The sequence below is a fragment of the Silene latifolia genome, chromosome Y, assembly GCF_048544455.1.
Source record: "Silene latifolia isolate original U9 population chromosome Y, ASM4854445v1, whole genome shotgun sequence".
NCBI classification, from domain to species: Eukaryota; Viridiplantae; Streptophyta; class Magnoliopsida; order Caryophyllales; family Caryophyllaceae; genus Silene; species Silene latifolia.
Genome location: NC_133538.1, coordinates 190017419 through 190044758, shown reverse-complemented (window position 1 = coordinate 190044758; position 27340 = coordinate 190017419). Strand labels below are relative to the sequence as shown.

Here is a 27340-nt window from a genome sequence, read left to right as displayed (position 1 = left end):
CCTAATTCGTTGGTAAAAGAGATGAAGAAGTAATAACCTTTTCTGATTGAAATTGTATTCGACCATACACTTCAATGTGTACATAGGGCGAATATCTTGCTCTATTCGTAATCCTTTCAAGAAAAAGTCATGAATTTTCTTGCTTTGAATACATGATTCGCACACACCAAGAGATGTCTAATCAAATGGTTTGGGACATTAGTCAAAACTAGTTTCTAAATGCGGTTTTCAATCAAGAATTGAGAAGTGATTGGGGTCACCAACTTGAGTCTTGTATATATAACATTTATTTCTTGTTTGAATTAGAATATAATTACCTTGATTTGTATGGTCTAACCACAAACTTAATCATGGTATGTAAGGGCACAACGCTTGTTTCAATTGCACAATAGTGAAACCCTTTGCGTTTTATACAAAACTTGAATTATATTCTTATTTAGAGTTAGTGTACATCTAACAATTATTTGAGGTACATTTCTAAATACTAAAATAAAATGAGTACACTATAACATTTATATGTTCATGGATGAAATGGCAACTACCTCAGTTCCATTCATGTAAATTTCTGAATTTATTCTTGCTAATCGTCACACGATAATGCCAAATATTATGATGAAATCCACAAATTTGTATCAAATACTCATGATGTGGTAATTAGCAAAAATGCAATGTCAATGTCATAGATATTCAAGACGGAATATGTTGAAGTCATACGACCAACTTCCTTGATCTTTACTTATTTGGGGTTTGTATCTATTTTAGTGTCTAACACTTTCTCTTTTGAGCCTAGTTCTATCCTTAACAAATTAAGATAGGTACTTTCTTCTTATCGCTCCCACTGACTTCTAAGAATTTCTTCTTGATGAAGATTTTTCTTCATTTAAATTCCTAGTTAATCCTTCATAAGGGTTAGCTCCATAGTGGTATTTGGTCAATCAAAATTTCTAACAAATCAATTTACCAATTTTAATATTGTCTTGTTCTTAACTAATTAAGTGCTTGATGACAAGTGTTTAGGTTGAGCAATAAGACTTTTGAACCGTGGATGCATAGAAGATATTATCAAAACATATTTTGATTAATCATTACTTCTATTCATACTTCTTCATAAGAAATCATACATAGGTATGTTAGGAATTTAAGATGCTAATCTTATATGACATAGGACAATTCCTACGGAGTTCTATGGACTAGAACGATTCCTATGAAACTAGTCCATGCCCTATTTAAATGGTTCAATTGAGGCTTTTAGAAAGGAGATTCTATTTGTCTTTAGCTATAGTGGTTTAATAGAGACATAAGTTAAAATTGAAATGACATCGTATATGTCTAGGAGCAAAGATATAGAACAAATCTAAACAACAAAATAGTGGGAAAACTAACATTCATCGTAATATTGAAAACTTTTAGCAAGTTTTAGCATTTATATAATGACCTTCACCCAATTATATAAACGATTCCAAGACCCAAATTCATATTAACTCGGTTGTGAGCCTACGGGCCCTCTACACCCTTACTACTATAATTTGGTAGGTTAACTCATTTAACCGATTCTACACATAGAACTCTCGGTCGATGAAATTACATTAAGTTCATCTTTAGCCCGGACCTATTGAGACAAAGGTCCCTCTAATACTTCCGTTGAGATCAACCAAATTTTAAAATGTAATAACATTTTATTACCCCACTTACCCAACGTAAAAAGAAAGCACCTCGGTATAGTAAAATACCGTATTCTACTCCTAATGAAATTGGGATTCATGGGTTCCTACTATTTGGTAAGGCTAAGTCTCAATTTAAAGAAATGTGAAGGTCTTGTCAATTTATTATCTATCTCCTTTAAGTGAACTAAAATAGTGATCTATCGATAATTATAATTGACAAGGTCGAGAACTCGTTATAAAAAGATATGCATGTGATGATATGGCGGTTTGACATGCATGCAAACATATAAAGGAAGAAAACAAGCAAAATAAAACAAATTCCTAGTATGACCTTTCTTAAAAAAGAAAAATCTAATAATCTATTACATTTCGAAAACCAACTCCTTTGGTCCCTTGAACTTCATGTGACACACCTCCCAAGGAAACACCGTCTTGATCGAAACTCCTTTCCGAATGGCTCCGTTTTTAGGAAACTCCGGAATCACAAAATAATAATATAATACATACCTATTCCTATTATACATGTGTAATAGAAAACTAAATCTATTAAATTACAAAACGGTGATGCGAAATCACAATAAAATTACAATCGAATCGATATTCCCTTACATTACGGGTAATATCAATTAAAAACTAAGGTCATACTAAGACAAAATTACATGAATCAAAATTACATAAATTTAAATGACATTCATCTATAAAAATGCAACAATATATAAATGTATTCAACATGCAAAATGAATGTGCCAACTCGCCCTACTAGATTATATCGTATATCGCTTTGATTTTTTGGAAATGCGTGACTTTTAACTTATTAAAATCACTAAAATAATACTTAAATCAAATTTAAGCCCAAGTTAATTACCCTAACTATAGTAGGACTCAAATATACAATAATCTAACTAGGTTTTACATTATTGCTCATTATAATCTATTAATCTTAACAATTAATAAATAATTCCCAATAAATCATAAAATTTTGGAAAAATTCGAAATAAATATTTTGTATATTCATAAATATGACCAAGATCCCAAAAAATTCAATAAAAATTGCTCACAAAGCATTTTTAATTTACTTCATAGATAAATAGCATAAATCATAATTTTTACAACTTAATTCCAAATTAATCATAACAATTATGAAAAAATTCAAAATCAAAATTTCTGAACATACTAGAATAATTTCTAGATCCTGGAAAAACATAAATCTAACCAAAAATTTTGAATTTAATTTTATGACTAATAAAGTTGCCTTTTATCGATTTTAACATATAAAAATCAATAAACACACAAAATTAACAAAATTAATTTTTTCTTTTTCACATCTGATGTTATAAATATGTGTGGAACTTTGGGGAAAAATTCCATGCTATAAATTTCGTTTTAGCTACAGTTAGCTTATATTATCTCGATTTATTCCATTTTAACCATTAAAATCATAAATCAAGCAAAATTAATCACATTAACCTCAAATTTTACATACAATAAATAAAATATGCATGTGAGATCATATTAAAATTTCATGGCAAGAAACAATATATAACTATTTTTAATTATTAAATAACCTTTTTACTCATTACAATGTTATTATTATCCAATAAATTATAAAAATGAGCAACAAAATTCCATAAATTATCTAAAACGACCTAAAACATTTTATAACCAGAATGTATACATGCATCAAAAATTTCGTGCATATCTTATATTTACACAAATTTTTCGATTTTTATTTTAGTCATCAAATAACTCGTAAAAAACTCAAAAAACGATTTGCATGCAACAACAAAACTCTGATACCACTTGTTAGGTTCATTAACCCCTAATTAGACTCTTCTAATTAGTTTCTAAATTATTCACTAATTTAGAATAATAGATTTAGTGCATGCAATATGTAAATAAATGAAATAAGGATAAAATGGATTTATCCTTACAAAATGGTGGACCGATTGATTGGGAACAAGGTAGGACACCTTTCTAACCTTGTGTCTTGAGCTTAATAATATTAGGATAATCCTCCAAAAACCATAGTTTCAAGTGTAGGAACTCTCCTCTTAGTTGCACCCAAGACAACCCCATAACACTAATATAATTGTTAACTAGATAATATATATTAGTATCTTTAAATATTAAATCTAATATTAATGATATTACTACTATAGTAATATATTTATTTTATTAGATTTTGTGAACAAATGTTAGCATAAAAACAATTTTTATGAGAGATGGAAGAGAGAATGAGAAATAAGCATAAGAAAATCAAGTAAGTCAAATAATGAGAACTATTATCATTATATGGGGAGGGGGTGCCGGTTTGAGGGCCTATGGAAGGGCATGCCAACTTTTGCTTTTTGTCTTACAAAAAACAATAGGCTAGGTTTAGTGGAGATAGGTGTAATGATTATGTTTAACCATTACAATAATCAACTACACAACCCTAAACCTACCCTCTCAAAAACCGGTCCCCTTAAGATAAAATGGACTTCCATTTTATTTTTGTAATTTGTCAAATGTAATATTGTAGGTCATGTGACATGTAACATGTCATTAGACATTTTAATGCATAATTAACAAATTAAATATTATTTTAAATCAAATAAATTACATTTAATAAATTAACAAGTAATTCACAATTACATGTATGTAAAATGGGTCATTTTAAATTTAGTTAATATAATCTACAATATTTTGTAATTATAACTAACTAATTACTCTTATCTCAAATGTTTCATAATCATTAATCAACTTTAGTAATATAACATATTAATTACTAAATTGAATCTTATTTAATCATATAAAATTCTCACTCACAAATGAAATTTGTTCAATTTAAGGAATTAATTAATCTGTATCCATATACAATCAATTAACTTATCAGTTAAGGGAATTGTCCTATAGGTACGACCTTAAGGGATCAACTGATCACCATCGTCAAATGATAGTAACGTCAAACACTAGTCAGCCAATCGTTACCGATTAATGTTGATCAGTTGACAATATATTGAATCATCCCTTGTGTATTCTTATTATGAGATTTAATTATGTGAACGCACTATTGTTGAGGTAACATACTTCAACACAATCGAGTACCTTACATACTCGGTCGAGTACGCCCCACTCAGTCGAATACTGCCTCTATTCGGCTAAGTGGTCATATTCCAGTAGCTACTGCCAAATGCACAAGTACCCTCACTCGGTTGAGTGACAGGTTACTCGATCGAGTACCCCCTACTCGGTCGAGTACCTGCAATGCTCGGCCGAATCATGCCAAAAACGAGCTCCCCCCCCCCAACCACCCACACACACAGACACACACACACAACCAATAAGTATAAGTACATAAACACAAAGCAGCAGCCTATTCACATATTCCTATACCATGAACGAAAAACGCAAACAACCAATCATACACATTATGCCTTTCTATATCGCTTCTATTAATCCACAACATATGCATGCAATTCATATCATACCATCTCGAACCACAACATGCTCATCCATTCTATTCATGCACAGATATACACAAACATACACCGATCCCCAAGACACACGTTGTAGTGACCGGTTCAAATTTGTGTGGGCAATATTACGGTTTCGAGACGTCTCTCAAACCTTTGCGGTAGCTCCAAACAATTCTTACTCGGGTTCATTTTAGTTAGACACCATATGTTCATTTTGTTCATTGGTTTTAGGTTCCAAAATCGTCGCTCTGATACCACTTTGTAACACCCTCACACACCGAGGTGCCTTACCAAGGACCACGTCAGCATATTAGCGCTACTATCTCGGTTGAACGAGATAAAGTATATCAAATATACCATTACAGAACATTTACTAAAAGTACAAAACTATTTAATCAATACAACCCAAACTCAAACCAAAACTATTTATAACTCCGAACAAATCAAAAGAAACTAATGTTTAAACGACAGCGGAAGCTAGCTAAATAAAATGTGATGACTCGGCCCCATCCGTAACCCGCGAGCTACAACCATAGCCATTACTTGCTAAACCAACTGCTGACCATCCCTGAATGGATCGATCACCACAGTTTTGAAAACAATAAACGGGGTCAGTCAACTGCATAACCAATCTACGAAATCACAAATACACAATCCAGTACACAATCCAAACTGTAGTAACCATCCTCCAAACTCCAATAGTAACCAGTAACCGACTACACACCAAAGTGTGAAGCCCTGCAAAGTTACCCATCGCAACAGGTAACCCATACTACCAGTGGGGGACCGCAGCCTTGCCCACCAAATCCCCGCTCATCGCAACGAGCGAACCCAGATCATTAATGTGCACATCCCCCTTGTGACGGGAGCCACAAGGGGAGAACATGGGGTTGGAACTATCTCCCGAAAATGGTCCCATAACAACAATACCAATCAACAATAGTCTCAATCAATCTCAATCCTAATGATATATGTTATACAATCAATCACAACCAACCTTATATCAATTATACAATCAACTGAGTAGGGAAACCCTACCATATCGCAATCCAAATCAAAGCACATCAATCACGCTAGAAAGCCTCCTCTACAAAGTCCTCACCTATTATAATATCATAAAATAAATATACTACACATAAAATGACTAATCCCCCAAAACCCCCAATCACCCAATTAGGGTTTGTAAATTATAACAAAAATACTTAAATGACAAAGGGTAAAACACTTACTGATCGAATTGACGCGAAAAGAGGAATGAAAATCCCCAAATCTATAACCCTAGCCTTGGAAATGATTAGGATGATTGGAGAGCAGTGTTACGTCGTTTAGAGTTAAGAAAAGTGATTAAGAACTGATTATAAAATGATTAAGTTGATAACACGACTTATATATACTTCTCGAATTATCTTAATCAAAAGCGCGGAAACTAACCCTTAGACCGGGTACTCGGTCGAGTACCTGGTACAACCTACTCGGCTGAGTTAGTCACAACTCGGCCGAGTGCACCCAAAACAGTAGCCTGTTTAAAAGCACTCGACAACTTACTCGACCGAGTATGGACTACTCTATAATATCCGCCCTTTTAGAGACCCTTTGACCAGCGTTGACTGACCTTGGGAGCGGTAATAGCCCTTAGAAGTGCGTGCCAAAGTTACCTTGGGTTGTGAGTTATGTGTGGTACTCGATAGAGTAGAAGCTACTCGATCGAGTAGCTTGGATACTCGATCGAGTAGGGGACACTCGATCGAGTATGTTGGCCACTCGATCGAGTATCGGGTTTTCAGCGAGGGTTTATAATCGCGTTTTGGTAAATCCGCAATCCATTTCCGCCTCATTTCTTCAGCTCCCTAGGTCGCCTCCTTCCCTTCCCTTCACCATACAACCTCCATGGAAGCCTTTGAAGGTTATTGTGCCTTATGAGAGCATAGCTTGAGTCGGGTAGCGGTCTTTTGCCAGGTCTCTTCTTGTAGGTATGTCGTCATCATCATCCGTATCCTTGTCTTTACAGTTAGGGTTTGCTTGGTAGTGATAGATGATTGTGTTGTGGATATAGGTGTTGCTGGATTGCTGGATAATTAGTATGATGGCTTGGAGTGGTTGCAGTTGCTTAAAGGTAGGTTCGCCTACCCAGTTTCTGTGGATAGTCCAGTGTGTCGGTTGTCTCGTCATTGTTGTTGTATTGTGGTTGTGTTTGTGTGGCAGCATATATGCGGTGGTCGGTTGGTACGTACAGTTTGTTGGTTGTTGTTGTATTGCAGTTGTCTGTGATTTTTTGTCTCTGGTTCTCGAGGTGCGTCCTTGGCTGAGTGGAGTCACTTGCGGGAGTGGCTTCACACCCTAGTTTCGCTCTCCGTGGAACCCGCCACGGGAGGGGATGTGCACATTAATGGGACAGGGTTATCGCTCGGTATGATGAGCGGGGATTTGGTGGGTACGGCTGCGGTCTCCCACTGGGAGGGCTGGTCCAGTGGACAGTCGGTGACGGAGATTGATTGGAGTGGATGTGATTGTGTGTGTGACTGATTGTGTTGTGTTGTGTTGATAGATGTTGTTGGTATTGTCATGTCTTATCTCAGTACTGACCTTGCGTGGTTGTCTTATTGTTTCTATGTGTCTGTCGTGATCCCTTATGGTGAGCAGTCGGTCTTAGCAGGTGTTGGTGTTGTTGATAGCTGGAGTCCTGGCGGGAGGAGTTCTCACGAGTTTCGATATAGTTAGTGTGTAGCTCACGAGTTGTATCTTTATTTTGGTTAAGTTGGTTGTAACGCTTGTAATATAACTATAAATGTTCTTTTATCGACTTTTGATGATTACTTACCTCGGGCAACCGGGATGGTAACGCCCTTATATGCTAAGGAAGGCCTAGTTAAGGCTCCTCTGAATATGGGGGTGTTACAAAGTGGTATCAGAGCGACGATTTTGGAACCTGTAACCAATGAAAATAATTAACGTAGTGAGTCTAATAAAATGAACCTGGTGTATGTATAATGAGAGCCCCAGCTGATGCTAGATTTTGGGTGAGTAGGCGCCCTCATTTCAAAATCTTGGCCCCATGGTACTTAAGCCATTCACAGGGTACGGGAATGTGGAGTCCATGTGTATGTATGTAATGTGTATGTTAACTGTGTCGGAATTATTTGTGGTCGAGTCTTTGCTAACGTAAATATGGGTATAGTAGTTGCATTTGGATTGTGTATAGTGATGTTTTGGCATAATTAGTGAGCTTGTACGATGATTATGAGAAATGTGACAAGAGTTTATTTAATAGAAATGCGTGAAGGTGCGGGAGTGTATGCGGTAATATGAAAGGTGGACGTGTTGGTGTTTACTTTAAGTTGTTAGTAATAGCGAACCTATATGAGTTTATAATTTCTACCGTAGCTATAATGATGATAGTTAAGGAAGTGTTGAGATATAGTACGAGAATTGGTAATTAGTGATGTGTATATGCAATGCTTGATAATTGAAACTTTCCGCTTGCGTGGTGTTTAATTGTGTGGAATAAATTGTTTATAATGGAACTGGAACATGCTAAGCTTTAATTTGCTATGTAGAATATGCATTTGAACGACATATGAAAGAATGATTTATCGTTAATTATGGTATGATAAGTTTAAGTATGGTATGATGACGTGATTATGCATATGAATGACTCGGTAGCAGGTAAACCGAGTCGGGTAAATTTGTTGTAGCGTAATATGACATGAATCTTATCTGACGAGACGGTATGACACACTTAAGTAGTAATGTTAATACATGAGTAAGTATGATAACTAGTGACGAATTCCGAACATAGTTTGGAATCGACACGCGATATTGTTTTTGCAGGAATCTTCAATTTACTTCGCATTTCTGACCGAGTACTCAACCTTACTTGATCGAGTGCGAGTGCTTACTAGACCGAGTAGACCTCACTCGATCTAGTTAAGAAGCTATGACGTCGGGATGTGGAAATTTTTCTGCAGATACTCGACGAAATAGCACCTACTCGATAGAGTAGAGGGCACTCGATCGAGTACCCGAGGCACTCGATCGAGTAGGCTACAGTACAGAGCCTCTTACGGGTTTCTTAAAACCCCTAATTCTTCTTATGCCTCTCATTCTTCCCTCTTATTTCGAACCCTAAGCCTAAATTTCTCCCAAAACTCTCCTCTCTTTTAGTGTTGGTGGTGATTAAGTTGGGTATTTGCTTGTTAATTTCGTTCTTTTAGTTTCCCTATCTAATCAAGGTATGATTTTCTTCCTTATTTACATGTTTTTATTACTTTGAATTTGTTGGAATGACGGTGTAATCTGAAATTTTCGATTCACATGGGCGAATTATTGCTTTAAATTGTTGTAATATGATTCACATGCTTTCATTTCATGAATGTTGGTAATTAATTGCTGTAAAAATAAGCTAGAAATTGCAAAATTTGGGGACGAATTTTCTAGGGTTTGCAAAAATCAAAATCAATTTTGGTTGTTTTCTATAAGTTGGATGCTGGAATTGAGTATTATATGCTGTATATACCGTGTGAAAGTTGGATTTTGGTAATTTTTACCTTAAAATTTGCCTTAAAACTCCGTCTTAAAAGTGCCCCAAGTTGAATTTCGTTTTCTATAATTGAGTTTTGGTGTTGGATATGAATGCATATGTAAGAGTTAAGCTTTTAATATGGTAATGGTGATGTTAATTATTGGTGAATATGTCAATTTGTTACAGCTGTAGAGACCGTCTGACTAGTCTATTTGAGTTAATTGCTTCTAATGTTGAAGGTTGGTGATGGCATGTTTTATGTTGCCCTTCTATGGACATATATGAATATTTCACATGTTGTCAAGTATGTATATGAAGTAGCATGTGAGCCAAGCCATGATAGCTGAATTGATTGAGTAAATTATGTTTATTAGGTTAAACTTTTCACAGCCATAGAGATCGTCTGAATGCCATAAACTGAACTTATACATATCAAATTGGGAATTTGTTTGTGAAAGTGTGTACTTAGCTGAGTATTCAAGTTTCAATTGTATGAATTACGTGCTTTACATGCCTATGCAAGTTTGTTTAAATCGTATCTGAAACAGATGCCGAGACTGAACATAGGGACCCGTCAGAGTAAGAGGGGGAGGGTTGCACAACCCGAAGTTGGGGAAGGTAGTGGACCCGTGGTACCCGCGGTACCCGCGGTACCGGAGTACCCTTCGGTGGTATTTGTAGACTTTAAGCAAAGGGAAAGATTCGTGGTTTTGTAAAAGCGCAAAATGCGGCCAACCCGGTGTGTGGATACCACACTTTTAGAGGACTTGGGAATAGAGACGGACGTCCGTCACATCTTTGAGACTTTGGGGTTTATGGGGTTGTATCGGCTGAGGAAGCACTCTTACCCTTTTCTGACTTTAGAATTTATGAGCTCGTTTAATTACGAGCCGGCTGCACAAACTGTTGAGTTCCGTTTGATGAACACAAGTTTCTTGTTGACCATGGACCTTTTCGCTTCTCACCTTAGGTTGGCCAAGCCTCCCAAGGATTCCATCATTGATATTCCTTCTGAGTGCGGTGTTTGCCGCCTAATGCCTTATCTTACCGGAAAGCCAGCTCCCACCTCAAGCAACATGTTGATTAATGATGTTCAACATGTTACCTTGAGGATCTTCCTTCGTTCTTTGTCAAACCTCCTGTATGAGAGGCCGGGTATGAGCAAGTTGAACAACCATGAACTGCTGCTTCTGATGTCTTACCTGAACCCGGAGCGGACCGAGAAGGTGGTCTTTAATGCTCCCGCCATGGTCTGTGCTAGCCTGGCCTTGATGGCTACTTCCCCCACCCGGTACCTGAGTTGTGGTTCTATCGCCACTCGGCTAGCTGAAAAGCTAGCCTCCTTTGAGGCTTCTTCGGAGTATATTCCTCTAGCTACACCGGTGCCTACGATGGACCGGGACTACTATCTCGACCTGAAATGGTTGAGGACATTAGCTGATGGTAGCCTAGCCTAGAGAGTGTGGGGTATGAGTTGGATGGGGATCCCGGCGCCTGAGCACCTTCCACCGACAGAGCCGTTAGAGCCGGTAGTGGTAGCTGTGGACTCTGATGAGGAGGAGGAGGAGGATGATGTGCCCCGACAGTTGCAGACCTACCTCATTGAAGACACGATCCTTCGAGTGATGCCCGAGCCGAAGAAGGGGGAGAATGCGGCAGTGGTGGAGGAGAGACCCAGGTTGGGGAGAGGACCTCACAGAGTGAGGGGGAGGACAGCTGAGACTAGATCACGGCCGGCAGCACCACCACAACAGCACCCTTTTCCTTGTTACCCCTACCTCGACACCCCGGAGACGCGATCGAGCTATTTGGCAGAGAGAGTGTCATCTACTTTGACACTCAGGAACATGCATGAGATGGCGTACACTCAGGGGATTGGGACCGAGGGACCGCACCCGGTGTGGTGGAGCGGAGTTGGGGACTATAGTGGGGTTTTCCACTCTTACGGGGTGGATCGGTCAGCTTGGGGGACACCGCAGTCCTTTGCCTTTGGCGGCTTGACCCCATGGTATGTGAGTCCTGGAGCTGGAGCAGAGGTTGATGCGGGTATTGGGTCATCGGGAGCGGGCACCTCGGTAGGAGATGGTGGTGGAGATGAGTTGATGGTTGAGCAGCAGCAGCAGGAGTGATGCTCCTTTTCTTTATCTTTGTTTATGGTCGTTGGTGTTGGATGTTGGTAGTTGTTGTTAGTTAGAACTTTTATTTTGGATTTGTACGGATGGCCATAAGGCCGGATTTGCTGGTTTGACCTTGTTGCAAGATTGATTTTGGGGATCGGGAAGTCATCCCGACTCGCGTTATGTGAGGATTATATATATATGGTGTTATGACAGGATTTTCCAAGATTTTGACCTGTAGGTACTCGACAGAGTACCCCATACTCGGTCGAGTAGCTGCAGGTGTGACAGAAATAAGGCATTCTGATCTCAGGGCTACTCGATCGAGTAGCCAAGACGCTCGATCGAGTAGCGGGCACTCGATCGAGTACCACTACATACTCGATCGAGTAGCACTGTTACAGGAACTTTCGTAAAATTAAAATTATTTGACGGTCATATAATTACATGTTTGGTGTTTAACATGGTTATTAATAATTAGTAACATATTTGAACCATTAATATCATATGTTGGAGGTCGTGCTTCGTTTTTAGAGGCGTATTTGTATCGAATCGTGAAGATATAATTGTTTTTATTGCATTCATTTTACATCCGTTTTGTCTAATAGTTATATTTCACCGGAGTTGCGTCTTGTCATATACTTGTACATATGATATTAACATGCATTCTCGACGGCGGCTAGTTCTTCGAATGGGTTGCGTATGTTTTCTAATTTAATGGGTATATGATTAGTGAGTAATGTCCATAGTGAATGATATGGGTTGGATATATGTGTCAAAACGTAAGTTGTACATAACATGTGTAGTGTTTTGGTGGTGAACTTCGGGGACGAAGTTCCTTTTTAGAGGGGAAGAGTAATGTCGCAAAATAAAAAGACCGATTTTGAAATTATGTTGTTGTTTGTTTATAACGTTTTCTACGACCTTAGTCACATCTCTTGTATGAAAGTATAATTGCTTGCACTTGTTAGTGGAAGTGACTTGCATGTTGAAGTAAATTTGAATAGTATACCCAATAAGGCGGTCATAGAAATATAGTTACGAGGTCGTGTGTTGAAATAGAAACATATCATTGAGTAGCATAGTGGTGCTAAAGTGACATGTCCCGTGTTATTGGTTGTTGTTAGTGAAGGTGTAACCTTGTAGTGTGTTGGGTAATCGTTAGTTGTGCCGGTTTATGTAGTGAGGGTGGTATTTCAAGTAGTAACTTGTAAGTGTCGACCTATATAGAGTGTTAGACAGTTGATGATGATGACATGGGGGATGGTATTTCCGAGGAGTAGTGACCTGTGTCGAAAGAGTAATGATGTCGTTGTGTTCCCGTGTCTTGTGCTGTGAGATAGGTGAGTTGAACTTCGGGGACGAAGTTCTTTTAAGGGGGGAAGATTGTAATACCCGCCCTTTTAGAGACCCTTTGACCAGCGTTGACTGACCTTGGGAGCGGTAATAGCCCTTAGAAGTGCGTGCCAAAGTTACCTTGGGTTGTGAGTTATGTGTGGTACTCGATAGAGTATAGGCTACTCGATCGAGTAGCTTGGATACTCGATCGAGTAGGGGACACTCGATCGAGTATGTTGGCCACTCGATCGAGTATCGGGTTTTCAGCGAGGGTTTATAATCGCATTTTGGTAAATCCGCAAACCATTTCCGCCTCATTTCTTCAGATCCCTAGGTCGCCTCCTTTCCCTTCACCATACAACCTCCTTGGAAGCCTTTGAAGGTTCTTGTGCCTTAGGAGAGCATAGCTTGAGTCGGGTAGCGGTCTTTTGCCAGGTCTCTTCTTGTAGGTATGTCGTCATCATCATCTGTATCCTTATCTTTACAGTTAGGGTTTGCTTGGTAGTGATAGATGATTGTGTTGTGGATATAGGTGTTGCTTGATTGCTAAATAATTAGTATGATGGCTTGGAGTGGTTGCAGTTGCTTAAAGGTAGGTTCGCCTACTCAGTTTCTGTGGATAGTCTAGTGTGTCGGTTGTCTCGTCATTGTTGTTGTATTGTGGTTGTGTTTGTGTGGCAGCATATATGCGGTGGTCGGTTGGTACGTACAGTTTGTTGGTTGTTGTTGTATTGCAGTTGTCTGTGATTGTTTGTCTCTGTTTCTCGATGTGCGTCCTCGGCTGAGTGGAGTCACTTGCGGGAGTGGCTTCACGCCCTAGTTTCGCCCTCCGTGGAACCCGCCACGGGAGGGGATGTGCACATTAATGGGACAGGGTTATCGCTCGGTATGATGAGCGGGGATTTGGTGGGTACGGCTGCGGTCCCCCACTGGGAGGGCTGGTCCAGTGGACAGTTGGTGACGGAGATTGATTGGTGTGGGTGTGATTGTGTGTGTGACTGATTGTGTTGTGTTGTGTTGATAGATGTTGTTGGTATTGTCATGTCTTATCTCAGTACTGACCTTGCGTGGTTGTCTTGTTGTTTCTATGTGTCTGCCGTGATCCCTTATGGTGAGCAGTCGGTCTTAGCAGGTGTTGGTGTTGTTGATAGCTGGAGTCATGGCGGGAGGAGTTCTCACGAGTTTCGATATAGTTAGTGTGTAGCTCACGAGTTGTATCTTTATTTTGGTTAAGTTGGTTGTAACGCTTGTAATATAACTATAAATGTTCTTTTATCGACTTTTGATGATTACTTACCTCGGGCAACCGAGATGGTAACGACCTTATATGCTAAGGAAGGCCTAGTTAAGGCACCTCTGAATATGGGGGTGTTACATACTCGTCCGAGTAAGCTAGGACCAGAAAACCGTAGTATTACAAGATAATAGGCTTCCATTTTTTATTTCGCACTTCATGATCAATAGCTTGCTGTAATTTCTCCAGGCACATGACGAAGAGGTACGAAGACAGAGGATCACCTTGTCGTACCTCACTAGATGGAGTAAATTGTTCAGTTGGTTCACCATTCCATAGAATCTGCATTCGAGGCGAGGTAACACATTCCATAACGACATCAACTTAGAGCATCGGGAATTGCATATCGTTCATAATATCAAGTATGAAGCTCCACCTTAGTCTATCATACGCTTTTTCAAGATCAATTTTGATAGCCATATTACCAGATTGACCCTTTTTTTTCCGCATAGAATATAACTTCTTGGAAAATGACGATATTGTCAGTAATTTGACGACCCGGGACAAACCCACTCTGAGTTTCCGAGATGACATGAGGCAATACCTTTTTAATCTGGTTAGCAAGTGTTTTATTGATAATTTATTACGCCACATTACACAAGCTGATAGGACGGAATTGAGTGATATATTCGGGAGTATTTACCTTAGGTATGAATACGAGATGGGGGTCGTTCAGGCCTTCGGGCATGCCTTTACCCTCGAGAGCATTAATCACCGTATTGCACAAAGAAGATTCAACTAAAGGCCAGTTCTTTTGATAGAATAAAGCTTGAAATCCATCCGGACCCGGGGCTTTAAGCGCCCCCATATGAGATATAAAACTTTCGATTTCAGCTATATTAAACGGTCTCATAAACCACTCCCAATCTTTATTATTGAAAGCCTGAAATAAATCCCATGGGACGTTATCTTGGTCACCCAAATAAGGCTCCTCCGTATACAAACCTTTAAAGAAACAATTAGTTTTGCTTATAACCTTTGTAAATTATAGCGAATGGGTGTATCACCCTATCACCCCGAAAAAAGGTGTTGGTTGGGATGAATTTATACCTCCGTTATAAATTATTCTTGTTTACAACGGATGTAAACAAGAATTTGTGTTAAAGAAATCAACAATGCTTTTGACGGTATTCGGTTCATCAGTCCATATCCCTAATTGCTTTTAGAGGTTGTCTGAATAATACGCACCATAATTGCCCTCATCATGATTAATGTTTTTGTTTTTTAATTAACAGCTAATTGCATGCCGCTTTTGCTCGAGTTTATGGGATTTTTACTGTATCATTTACCGAGTTAAAGAGGAATTAAGACCGACAATGAGGATTAGAGTTCCCAAAAAAACTTGTATACATCGGTTGCATATAAAGGGCATCAAGGTACTTTGTTAATCGTTTTATAATGTTTTATTGTACATCTGTTTTATAATAGACTTCGGAATTTATATTTGGGGTACAAACGTCAAACAAAAGAGGGAAGTAAGGTGAAATGGAGGCGGTATTTTATTGTAAGGGTGATAAAAATAACGTTGGTAAAAGTTATCGATGTATTGTCTAAAATCTAATTTCATCAAGTTCAGAATATATGATGAATTGTTGCTGAATAAATGACTGATTCTCGATTTATACCTAAGACTAATCAAAACTGAAACCAACATGAGATGAAGAAAAACTAAACAATGTCTCAACTCGACTGATAACTAGTAAATTCAACCCAACACTTAGTAGAGTGAGTAACCTAAACCAATATTACTAGCCTAAATATCTCTCTTGAAAATACACGATTAGGTCCTCTCCGCCTCTCTCGCATTTATTTTTCGCTGACGACTCTATCTTCTTTTTAACGGATAAAAAGGATGCTTTTCGACAGCTTGATGGAATTCTTAAGCGGTTTTGTGAGGCTTCGGGCCAAACTATCAATTATGAAAAATCTGGTATTATTTTTAGCCCAAGCACTCCGATTAAATGTCGTGCTTCATGGGACTTAAAATCCTTAACATCCGGAATAACAAGGGCATTGGTAAGTATCTGGGTATATCCACGGATTTTGAAAGCTCAAAAGCAGATATTTTCTCCACGCTTGTTGACAATGTTAAGAAGCGGATCTCCTCGTGGAATGGGATCTTCTGTTCTATCCACTATTTCTAGCTACTTCCTATCGGTGTTTAAAATACCGGTAAGTGTGGCCAAGAGAATTAATTCTCTTTTGTCACATTTTTTGTGGGTGTGCTTGAGATCGTCTAAGACGGTGCACTGGTGTAGTATTAATTTCCTAAGTATTCCAAAAAGTAGAGGAGGTCTTGGGATTAGGAACGTTTCTTGTCTCAATCAAGCTCTCATGGCCAAGCAAGCCTGGAAGTTGATCACAGCGCAAGACGCTCTTTGGGAAAGTTTTCAGAGACAAAGTACTCCCCCCTTCGTTTGGTCCTGCTTCCATGTCCGCAAAACATACCTCGAATCTGTCATGGGGTTGTAGAAGTCTGATGCGGGGGCTTGAACTTATTCTCCCAAATTGCGCTTGGAAAGTGGGGTACCTCTCCGACATGCACATATAGAGCACTAAGTTGGTTAATGGGGAAACACCTAGCATGAATCCTAGCCTTAATCTGGGTCAAGTCTCGATTGCCTTAAATCTTAAGGTCAAAGACCTTCTGTTAGGGCCAGGGGAATGGAATAAAGAGCTAATAACCGAGCTTTTCAGTGAAGAATGGCGATCTAAAATCCTGGCCCTCCCTTTGTGTTCGTCACAACCTACTGACACGATTTTTTGGAAGCATACTACTTCAGGTACTTATTCGGTTAAAAGCGGTTATGGTATTGCTCTCGAATCTCACCTTAACAAGGCTTGTAATGAGAAGGATTTATCCAGTGCTTAGCAGTCATGTGTTGCTTTACGTAAAAAGAGGCTTTGGAGACTCCCTGGGCCTCAGAAATGGAAAGTATTAGTTTGGAGAATCCTTACTAATTCTGTCTCTAATGGGTCGGTCCAAAAAAGGGGAATAAGTGTGGACCATTCTTGTAGATTTTGTTATGGTATGGATAATATCGAGACTTTGAATCATCTATTCCGAGATTGCGATATTGTAGCTAGGATCTAGTCTTCCTCTAATTTGGGAATTCGAACTTGCAACGATTCCCATTTGCCTGTTGGAGAATGGATTATCAATTGGATTAATTACCTTTCGGAAGCTGATAATGGGGAGTTTTTGGTTATTAGCCTGATTGCTACCATCTGGTGCATATGGTGTACCCGTAATAATCTCGTTTTTAGAGGGGATTCATTCTCGCCCGAGACTTTCTACAATTTACAATCTAAGACGACTGCTGAGGCAATTGCTGCTTATGAGGCTACCCAAGGGATGGTAAGAGCAAAGGGGTTTTTTCCTGGTCTTCAGCGTAATGAAGTTCGGGAAAAACTGGAAAATAGTTTCCAGGTTTATCTGATAGGCACGGGCAGAGGGTGTAATACTATTAGGGTCAAAGTGGATGCTGGATGGCATACGTCATTAGTGTCTGCTGCTGGCTGGGTGGCGTACGACCATGACGTTTCTATCATCTTTGAAGGCGGCAGGAGTTTTTGGTCTGAATCTGCTTTACAGGCTGAGGCAAAGGGTATCCGAGAAGCATTAAGATGGGCTAGCGCTAATGGGATTTTTCATTTGGATGTGTTTTCTGATTGCCTACAGATCTTGCTGCAGATCACAGGAGTGGAGAACGGACACCATTTGACACAAGGAATCCTACTTGATATTGAAGCTAGTTTACCTTTCTTTCATTGTATTAGTTTTAGTTTTATTCCTATAAACCTGAATTCTGTGGCTCATCGACTAGCGAAACGAGCTATGAGATTGTAAGAAAGTTTTCTTTTACAGCTGCCAAAAAAAAAATACATGATTCAAATCTACTCATACCGACTTCGCCTCAATCCAAAAAATGGAATACTCTGAATTACTCCAAAAAAATCAACCTCCATATAACTTGACTCGACTCGACTCGACTGAAGTTGATTGTCTGTCACCTCTTGTTTCCGTGGAGAGAAATGGATCTTTGTTTTGGACTCTTGGGCTTGAAACTCTCTTATAGGAGCTATGGGCTGGTCAGTCTATTCGCAATAATGGCCCATGACAAACTACACGGTCAATGTTCACAAATTTACATTGGGCCAGGATCCATTGCTTTCTGGACTTTTTTTTATAGGTTTGCTATGTAGACTTGAGCCTTTTGCGAGAAAAGACATTTAGGGGTCGTTTGGTTTAATGTATAAGAATGGATTATGATACTATAAAGGTATAGAGTTAGAACCCCATACTTACTTATAAATGTTTGGTTCGATCCTGGAATGGATTGAGTTGTAATAATAAGGTGGAATGGAGTTAGAAACTTGGGTTAATACATGAGTTTGAGATTCCAATTAAGGGATTGGAATGAAGTTGGAATTCATTGAGTATCTAACTCCATTTCAAAAGCCTCCAATCAAACACTAGAATGGATTAAATTCATTCAAATCCATTCCAAAAGTTCCAACCAAACACCCCCTTAAGTCCTATTTTAATGGACTTAATTTCAGTTCAATTTAGTTCAGCTTAATTTAGGTCGATTCAGCTTAGTTTAGTTTAATCTAGTTAAGTCCAATTCAATTTTTCACTTCTTATAAGTTAAGTTAAGTTAAGTTAAGTTCAGTTTAAGTCCATTTAGTTCAACCCGTTTCAATCCAAAAGAACAGTGGACATGGCGCTAGAAAGTAGCTGAAACAAAATATAGGAGCCCAAATACTGCTTATAGGTTAAGTTAAGTTAAGTTAAATTTAGGTTCATTCAATTCAATTCAGTTCGACCAGTATAAAGAACAAGGCCTTAGAAAGTAGCTCAAACAAAATAGAGTCCAGATTCTCGGACTCATAGCATCTGCAAAGGCAAAATATTACCTCCCCATATGTCTTCTCTTTTCTTATATGAGACACCTCATTGTTGCAAACACATCCCTATAATTTGGGGTTCCGCTACTTTTATGGGATGTCATCAACAAATTACAATATAAAATTTGTGTTCTTGTGGAGAGGTTCCCAAAATAGAGTGATGTGTAAATTAATTTTGTTGGGGAACCTCATTGTTGCGGAGACGTAATTATAAATGGCGAGGGTAAATGAAATAGTTAGTGAAAAATGAGGTGGAAGAATAAAAAAAAAGGGAGATAAAATATGGGGCGTTTCACCATTACGGATGCTCTGGTAGCTTCCAAAGTGGAGTTATGGTCATGTAAATGTGCATCAAAATTACTCCCTCCATTCCATATTATATGACGTTTTTGTTTTTTGAGGTGAGCCTTTGACTTTCATTTTTACAAAAATATATTAGACTAAAAATTATACCATAAAATTCCTTATGAAAAGAACTTTCAAATGAGTATACATTTCATTATGTTTACTCTTGTATTTTGAGAGATATTGAAAAGAGAAGGAAGTGCTTCGAAAAATAAGAATGATATATAAAAAAATAGAAGGAGTATTATTCTACAAAGACCCAAATATTCTCTCTGAAAGTAAAAGTACATGATTTGATAAAATTGAATCTTATTGTCCAATAGTAATATATATTTATTAAATGATAATAATGTCATATCTAGTGGGGTGTTAATTCCATATTAGTTACATTTTTTTTTTTTTGACAAATGGATAGATTTTGTACATTTTTTTAATATGTAGTATATTTTACATTATAAACTTATTATGTTTTTTTTTTGGTACATAAAAAATTAGGTTAAAGGGCAGATTTTACTTAATCGAAGGCCATGATAGGGGTCTTTTTAAGGGCTTACAGTGATGTTTACAGATTGCTTACCAACATGATAGGAATTGACCTCTGACTTCAAGGTTAGAAGGTGGACACTTTACCTTAGGGCAAACCCTTGTTGGTTATAAATATTAGAATATATTAATATCAATTAATTATTCTTGTAAATATTGTAGCTATTCTGTTTCCTAAACTAATGCTAGGTTTTGCTAATTGTATGGGATTGACTCCCCTATTTTAGATATTAGTTATTGACTCCCCATAATCCATGGGATTGAGGAGACAATCAAGGCACCTCAACTTGTATATATTGTACGTTGAATGAATGATATACTCAAGGGAAAATATTACTTTCATGGTATCATTACCCAGAAATTGATCCCTCTGCTTCCGCCTATCCTCTCTAATTTCTACCTTTTTTCTTTCCTTCTCCTCTTTTTTCGACTCTGTTTCTTCATCATGACAGGTCCCGAATCCTCCAAACAAGCTTTCCATCCCGCCTATTCCGTCTCAAACATCAAAAACTATGTTCAAATCACTCTTGAGATTGAGAATGTTCACTACGCTTCATGGGCCGAGCTATTTCTCAACACTGCTCGTGCTTTTGACGTACTCGATCACGTCGCCCCTCCTAAGGACGCCGTTCTCAAGAAGGATGGAAATTGGGACCGTCTCGACGCCATTGTTAAACAATGGATATATAGTACCATCTATATTGACCTTCTTCACACCATCCTTGAACCCGGTGCAACGGCTGAACAAGCTTGGGATCGTCTCAAGGATATTTTCAACGATAATTATCAAAACTCGCGCGCTGTCACATTGGAGCAACAATTCAGCAATATTCACATGGATAATTACCCGAATGTATCCGCCTATTGCCAAGCTCTTAAGATGATCGCTGATCAATTGGCAAACGTCGGATCGAAGGTGCCTGAAACTCGTTTGGTGCTCCAACTCGTAACCCATCTCTCCGAGGGTTATGATAGCGTCGCGACGATTATCCAGCAAAGTGACCCGCTACCATCGTTTTATAAAGCTCGTTCCATGCTCACGATGGAAGAAGCCCGCAAAGCCAAGATTGCTACCTCGTCTGACTCTGCTCTCCTCGCTGCCAATGCCGATTCGAAATCAAAACCCTCTTCCAACAATGGTGGTTCGACAAATTCGAATCATAACAATAATTATAAGGGTAAAGGGAACCGCCATAACAAGGGGAATTATCGTGGAAAGCATCAGGGCAGCAATGGTTCGTCAGGTTCGAACAAGCAAGTCGGCCGTCAACAATCGCAACAAGGCTCCTCTGCTACCAATTGGGCGTGGGTCCCGCTTGCTCAGTGGCCATCAACGCCACAACAGGGGTGGTCTGCACCACCATGCCCCTACCCCACCTCCGGGTGGGCCCCACCTGCTGCTAATAACGGCCCTGGAATACTTGGGCCGCGTCCGTCGCAAGCCTTTCTTGCTCAGTCTAATGGTCTCGGCATGCCCGGCGCTTTCGTTCCCACTGATCTCGCAGCAGTCATGCAGTCACTTAATCTTCAACAACCCGATGACAACTATTATATGGACACCGGGGCATCGTCGCACATGAACTCCAGTAACGGTAAACTCACAAACTATTCTTATTTGACTGGTAATCGTGCAATTGTAGTCGGAAATGGCGATATGATTCCTATTCGTGGTATTGGTAACACTGTTATCCCTTCACCCCAAAAACAACTTCATTTAAAAAATATTTTACATGTCCCTCGACTAATCAAGAATTTAGTTTCGGTACGTAAATTCACTATTGATAATTGTGTCTCGGTTGAATTTGATCCGTTTGGTTTTTCCGTGAAGGATCTCAAGACGGGGATGCCACTTCTGAGAAGCAATAGTACGGGGGACCTCTATCCTCTCCTACCACCTACCCGAGCCGCCACAACCACTACTCCCATTCAAGCCCTCACTGCCATTTCGTCCGATATCTGGCACGGACGTTTAGGTCATCCGGGTCATAGCATTTTTAATTCGTTATGTAATAATCCCGACATTTCATGACGAGCTCGCAAAACTTTTCCTTTATGTAGTTCCTGCCAAATGGGTAAACATGTCAAACTTTCATTTTCCAAGTCTTTATCTACTACTTTATGTCCTTTTGATATCATACACACTGACTTGTGGTCTTCACCCGTCATTAGCACGAATGGGCATCGCTATTATGTCCTATTTCTTGACGATTTTACCAATTTTCTATGGACATTTCCCCTTTCCCAAAAATCACAGGTTTATGATATTTTTACAACATTCCATAATATGATAAAGACCCAATTTCAATCTCAAATTAAATCTTTACAATGTGATAATGGCAGAGAGTTTGATAATACCCCACTACATAAGTTTTTCAGTGCTCAAGGGATGCTCTTCCGATTCTCATGTCCTCACACTTCACCTCAAAATGGTAAGGCCGAGAGAAAAATACGAACCATTAACAACATTGTTCGCACTCTTCTTCTCCATGCCCATTTACCATCTAATTTGTGGCATCATGCCCTTGCCATGGCCACATACTTACATAACATACTCCCAAGTAAGGCCAACCATAACAAATCCCCTACTTCGAGTCTCTATCATCGCACCCCGTCTTATAGCCACCTCCGCACCTTCGGTTGTCTCTGTTACCCACATGTCCCACCTACGACCATCCACAAACTTGCCCCGAGAGCAACCCCGTGCGTCTTCTTAGGCTACCCGTCTTCTCATCGTGGATACAAGTGCCTCGATCTTGTCACAAGGAAAATTATAATCTCACGTCATGTAACATTTGATGAAACCGTGTTTCCTTTCGCTAATAAAAAAAACATGACCCCTGCCTCCTTTAATTTTCCTCACAATGACCCCTCTCCACTTATACAACATCAAATTCTTACTCCCTCCACCCCATCCAACCCGGTGGTGTCGCCTATGGCCTCCCCTGCCCCAACTCCTCCCGTGGTTTCCCCTCCCACCACGCCTGTGGTTTCCCCTGCCCCGAGTCCTGAGCCCACACCCCCCTCTACACCCGTGGCCTCCCCTGACCCGAGCCCAGAAACCACACCCAGCACTACCCCTGCTCGTTCCCCAAGCCGTGAACCACCTCCAACCTCTTCCCCTCAAATGGCTACCCGTGCTAAGCACGGGATATACAAACCTAAACCCATTTTCGACCTATGTGCCACCACTCTATCACCTATCCCCAAGTGTCCTATCACTGCCCTCCAAGACCCGAATTGGAATCGCGCCATGAAAGATGAGTACGATGCTCTCATTAAGAATGATACTTGGGTTCTTGTGCCTCGACCCTCGGATGCCAATATAACTCGTTGTATTTGGTTGTTTAAGCATAAGTTTAAAGCTAACGGTGATTTGGAGCGATACAAAGCTCGACTTGTGGTTAATGGCAGGTCTCAACAGGTTGGAGTTGATTGCGACGAAACTTTCAGTCCAGTGGTCAAACCCGCTACCATCCGAACCGTGCTCAGTCTAGCTGTCTCGAAAAATTGGTCTCTTCACCAATTGGATGTAAAGAACGCTTTTTTACATGGTCATCTTGCCGAGACGGTATATATGCATCAGCCTCCCGGGTTTCGGGACCGTTCTCGCCCCGATCATGTCTGCCTCTTAAAAAAATCTCTTTACGGTCTTAAGCAGGCACCACGGGCCTGGTATCAACGCTTTGCGAATTATGTCGCAACCATTGGTTTCACTCACAGCAAGTGCGATAATTCTCTGTTCATATACAGTGACGGTAATCAACTCGCCTATCTCCTTTTATATGTTGATGATATTATACTTGCTACTTCGACTGATACACTCCGGGTTCACATCATGTCTCTACTTCGCTCCGAGTTCGCCATGACTGATTTGGGTCCCCTGAACTTTTTCTTGGGTGTTGCTGCAATCCGACATCCCACGGGTCTTTTTCTCCATCAGCAAAAATACACTCAAGAAATCATTGCAAGGGCGAAAATGACCTCCTGTAAACCCGCCATTACTCCAGCTGACACAAAATCAAAATTGAGTGCCACGGGTGGTAACCCAGTTTCCGACCCAGTTCTGTACCGAAGCCTTGCGGGTGCATTGCAATATCTGACCTTTACCCGTCCGGACATTTCCTATGCTGTTCAACAGATATGTCTTTTTATGCATGATCCGCGCGAAGCTCATTTTGGTGCTCTAAAACGCATAATTCGCTACCTTAAAGGTACGTCTCATTATGGCCTACACATAACCAAGTCGGCCTCTACCAAACTCACGGCCTACTCGGATGCCGATTGGGGTGGGTGCCCCGACTCCCGTCGATCGAGTTCCGGCTACTGTGTTTATCTTGGTCAGAATTTACTATCGTGGTCATCAAAACGGCAAGCCACAGTATCACGGTCTAGTGCAGAGGCCGAGTATCGCGGCGTTGCCAATGTAGTAGCTGAATCGTGCTGGCTCCGAAATTTACTACTCGAGCTCAGATGTCCAATTCGACAAGCCACCATCGTTTACTGTGATAATGTTTCAGCTATCTACTTATCGGGAAATCCGGTTAATCACCAGCGGACCAAACATATTGAATTAGACATACACTTTGTCCGAGAAAAAGTTGCGATAAATGAGGTACAAGTCCGTCATGTTCCGTCCCGATATCAATTTGCCGATGTGTTCACAAAGGGACTCCCTAAAATTTTGTTCGATGATTTCCGATCCAGTCTCAACGTCGGCTCACCTCCCGCTTCAACTGAGGGGGTGTATTAGAATATATTAATATCAATTAATTATTCTTGTAAATATTGTAGCTATTCTGTTTCCTAAACTAATGCTAGGTTTTGCTAATTGTATGGGATTGACTCCCCTATTTTAGATATTAGTTATTGACTCCCCATAATCCATGGGATTGAGGAGACAATCAAGGCACCTCAACTTGTATATATTGTACGTTGAATGAATGATATACTCAAGGGAAAATATTACTTTCAATAAACTTGTCATGTAACGCAATGTAGAGTAACTTGATTGTTTCAAGTATGTTTTGATAAAAATGTGAGTAATTTTGTGTTAAATCTGATAAAATAGAAAGTTGTATACGTATAAAAAGGCATAATAACGAAGAATCTCTTTAAGTTCAAATAGTTTTATTATTTTTCTCAAACTATGTGACGGGGAATTCAATCAATATCAATATCTATCTATATTATTAAAGGAAACTTTTTTCAAGCTATTACAGAGTCTCCCACTTTTGCGAACTACCTAATTATATAAGGATTTTTCTAACATGTGCCCTAAGGGCACATGATAATAAGCTAAGTAGGGAAAGATTTTCCTACTTAGATTATTATCATGTGCCCTAAGGGCACATGTTAGAAAAACCCATTATATAATAATAAGTAATAAGCAATAGATAAATATTTGTAATAGAAAAAGAACTATATCCTATGTACCGTAAAGCATGAAACTTAATCAATAAAAATCAAATAAGAGTCAGCTAGATACTATAACTCTGTAGCGCAATACTAATGATTATTTCTTATTGCGTTTTTAGAATTTCAATCCAAGTAAAAGTTATCCTTAAAATTGTATAAATAGATTATAGATTATTTGCCATTTACGTTGCTTGTGAATTCATTGTTTTGTCAACTGCTTTTTTTCTTAAGTTTTTTCTTAGCATTCATTGATTCATGTAATCTTATGTTACAATAGTCCGTGGCATAATTTGATCATCCAAGCTTAGTTATAACTTTATAATTTTATCGACTTTGGATTTATTTTTATGTCTTTTTTAACGGTTCATCTTTATTATGTATATATGTAGGTTATTGCCATTACAAAAAGAGCAAACATGCGTACTCAAGGGTAATGTCCACACAGGATTCGTATTAGACCGTCCTCTAATCTCAATTCGAGAGATAATACTACAACAGGGTAAACAATTTACTTTGAGATCGAGTTTCATTTCGATACTATTAATTATAGTTTTTTTTATATAGGTGAAATACGATTGGTCAATAATGATCTTTTTGTTAATTCTTTAGGCATATACGAATGAGATTGTCCAATGCGATATATGCAATATATATTTGAAAGCATTATAAACGATTATGTAGTTAGCCGAAGTTTGAATGGCCAAGTTACTGTACTGTTCTCATAATATCATGGCTAACTACTCATCAATTGCTGTTATTGTTCTCATAATATCATGGCTAACTACTCATCAATTGCTGATTAATTGTATTATATAAACGATTATATAATTAGCATTAGCAATTGTATTATTTTAATAATACTATTTATTATTTAATACTTCCACCTCATGGCCTTCCCTATTACTAATACCTCACGGCCTTCGCATATGAGATCTTTTTATGATGATTCTGTTCACATATCAGTTTGTTGTAGGTGAACGCGAGTTTTTTTATTCTGTTTGTGGCTTTACAGTTCTGTATGTTGTTATATTTCATTGTTTTTTTATACAATGATAGGTCTAAATATTTTATTTTTACGAGTATGTTTCTATGCTGAACTATTTTTTTATTCCACGACAATTTAATATTTTCTTTGTATTTCAATGTTCAGGTCAATTTCATGGATTCACCCCGTCAATAAAGGTATGTATTGCATAAAAATCTACATAAGATTGTAGGATTTTATATTATTACACGGAGTATATTTTAACCATCCTAACTTTGTTGTCCCTTTTAACTAAAAATATGTGATGGAATGAGTTCTTTTTGTATTTAAAGATTAATACAGTATGTGATTAGAAAACACAAAGGAGAAAATAGAGTGCAGAGCAGCCATACAGGAATTGTCATTACAAATATTTATACAAAGCATGTCGGTTATTAAGACATGCGTCAAAGCTAGAACGCATATTGTCGAATATTTGTTATTTACATAAATTGTAATCTTGGAAAATCTTACTATTTTCGTGTTAAATCAAAGTATACATTAGAGTCTCCCAAATTTATAAACTACTTATTCTATATTTTTAATATGGAGTAAATAGTTATACGTATTTACTTACGGATAGTGATAGGGCCTCACCGGGTGGCGCCCAAATTGGTGTCACCCTCTCACAATCATTCTTAACTGAAGGTGTCCCCACTCACCCCATGTGAAAGAGTGACGTCTAAATTGAGTGTCACCCGTGGCGCCCTTT

General features: G+C 38.8%; 2 protein-coding genes across 2 annotated transcripts in view; both read left to right on the top strand.

Annotated features, from left to right (window-relative positions):
* LOC141629674 (uncharacterized) overlaps positions 1 to 18240 on the top strand; it is a 35995-nt gene extending 17755 nt beyond the window's left edge. The window contains exons 3-6 of the mRNA XM_074442645.1: positions 15626 to 15766; positions 16242 to 16562; positions 17026 to 17173; positions 17576 to 18240. Of these exons, the coding sequence (XP_074298746.1) occupies positions 15626 to 15766; positions 16242 to 16562; positions 17026 to 17173; positions 17576 to 18240 (1275 nt within the window). The remainder of the gene's footprint in view (positions 1 to 15625; positions 15767 to 16241; positions 16563 to 17025; positions 17174 to 17575) is intronic.
* A 2394-nt stretch (positions 18241 to 20634) lies between these two features.
* On the top strand, positions 20635 to 22218 carry LOC141626420 (uncharacterized). Its single transcript, XM_074440247.1, has one exon. It carries the CDS (start codon positions 20635 to 20637, stop codon positions 22216 to 22218), a length of 1584 nt encoding a protein of 527 aa, XP_074296348.1.
* The last annotated feature ends 5122 nt before the right edge of the window (positions 22219 to 27340 follow it).

Excerpts from the sequence above, each read along its gene's own strand:
- LOC141626420 (XM_074440247.1), top strand. The coding sequence starts at position 20,635 with ATGACAGGTCCCGAATCCTCCAAACAAGCTTTCCATCCCGCCTATTCC.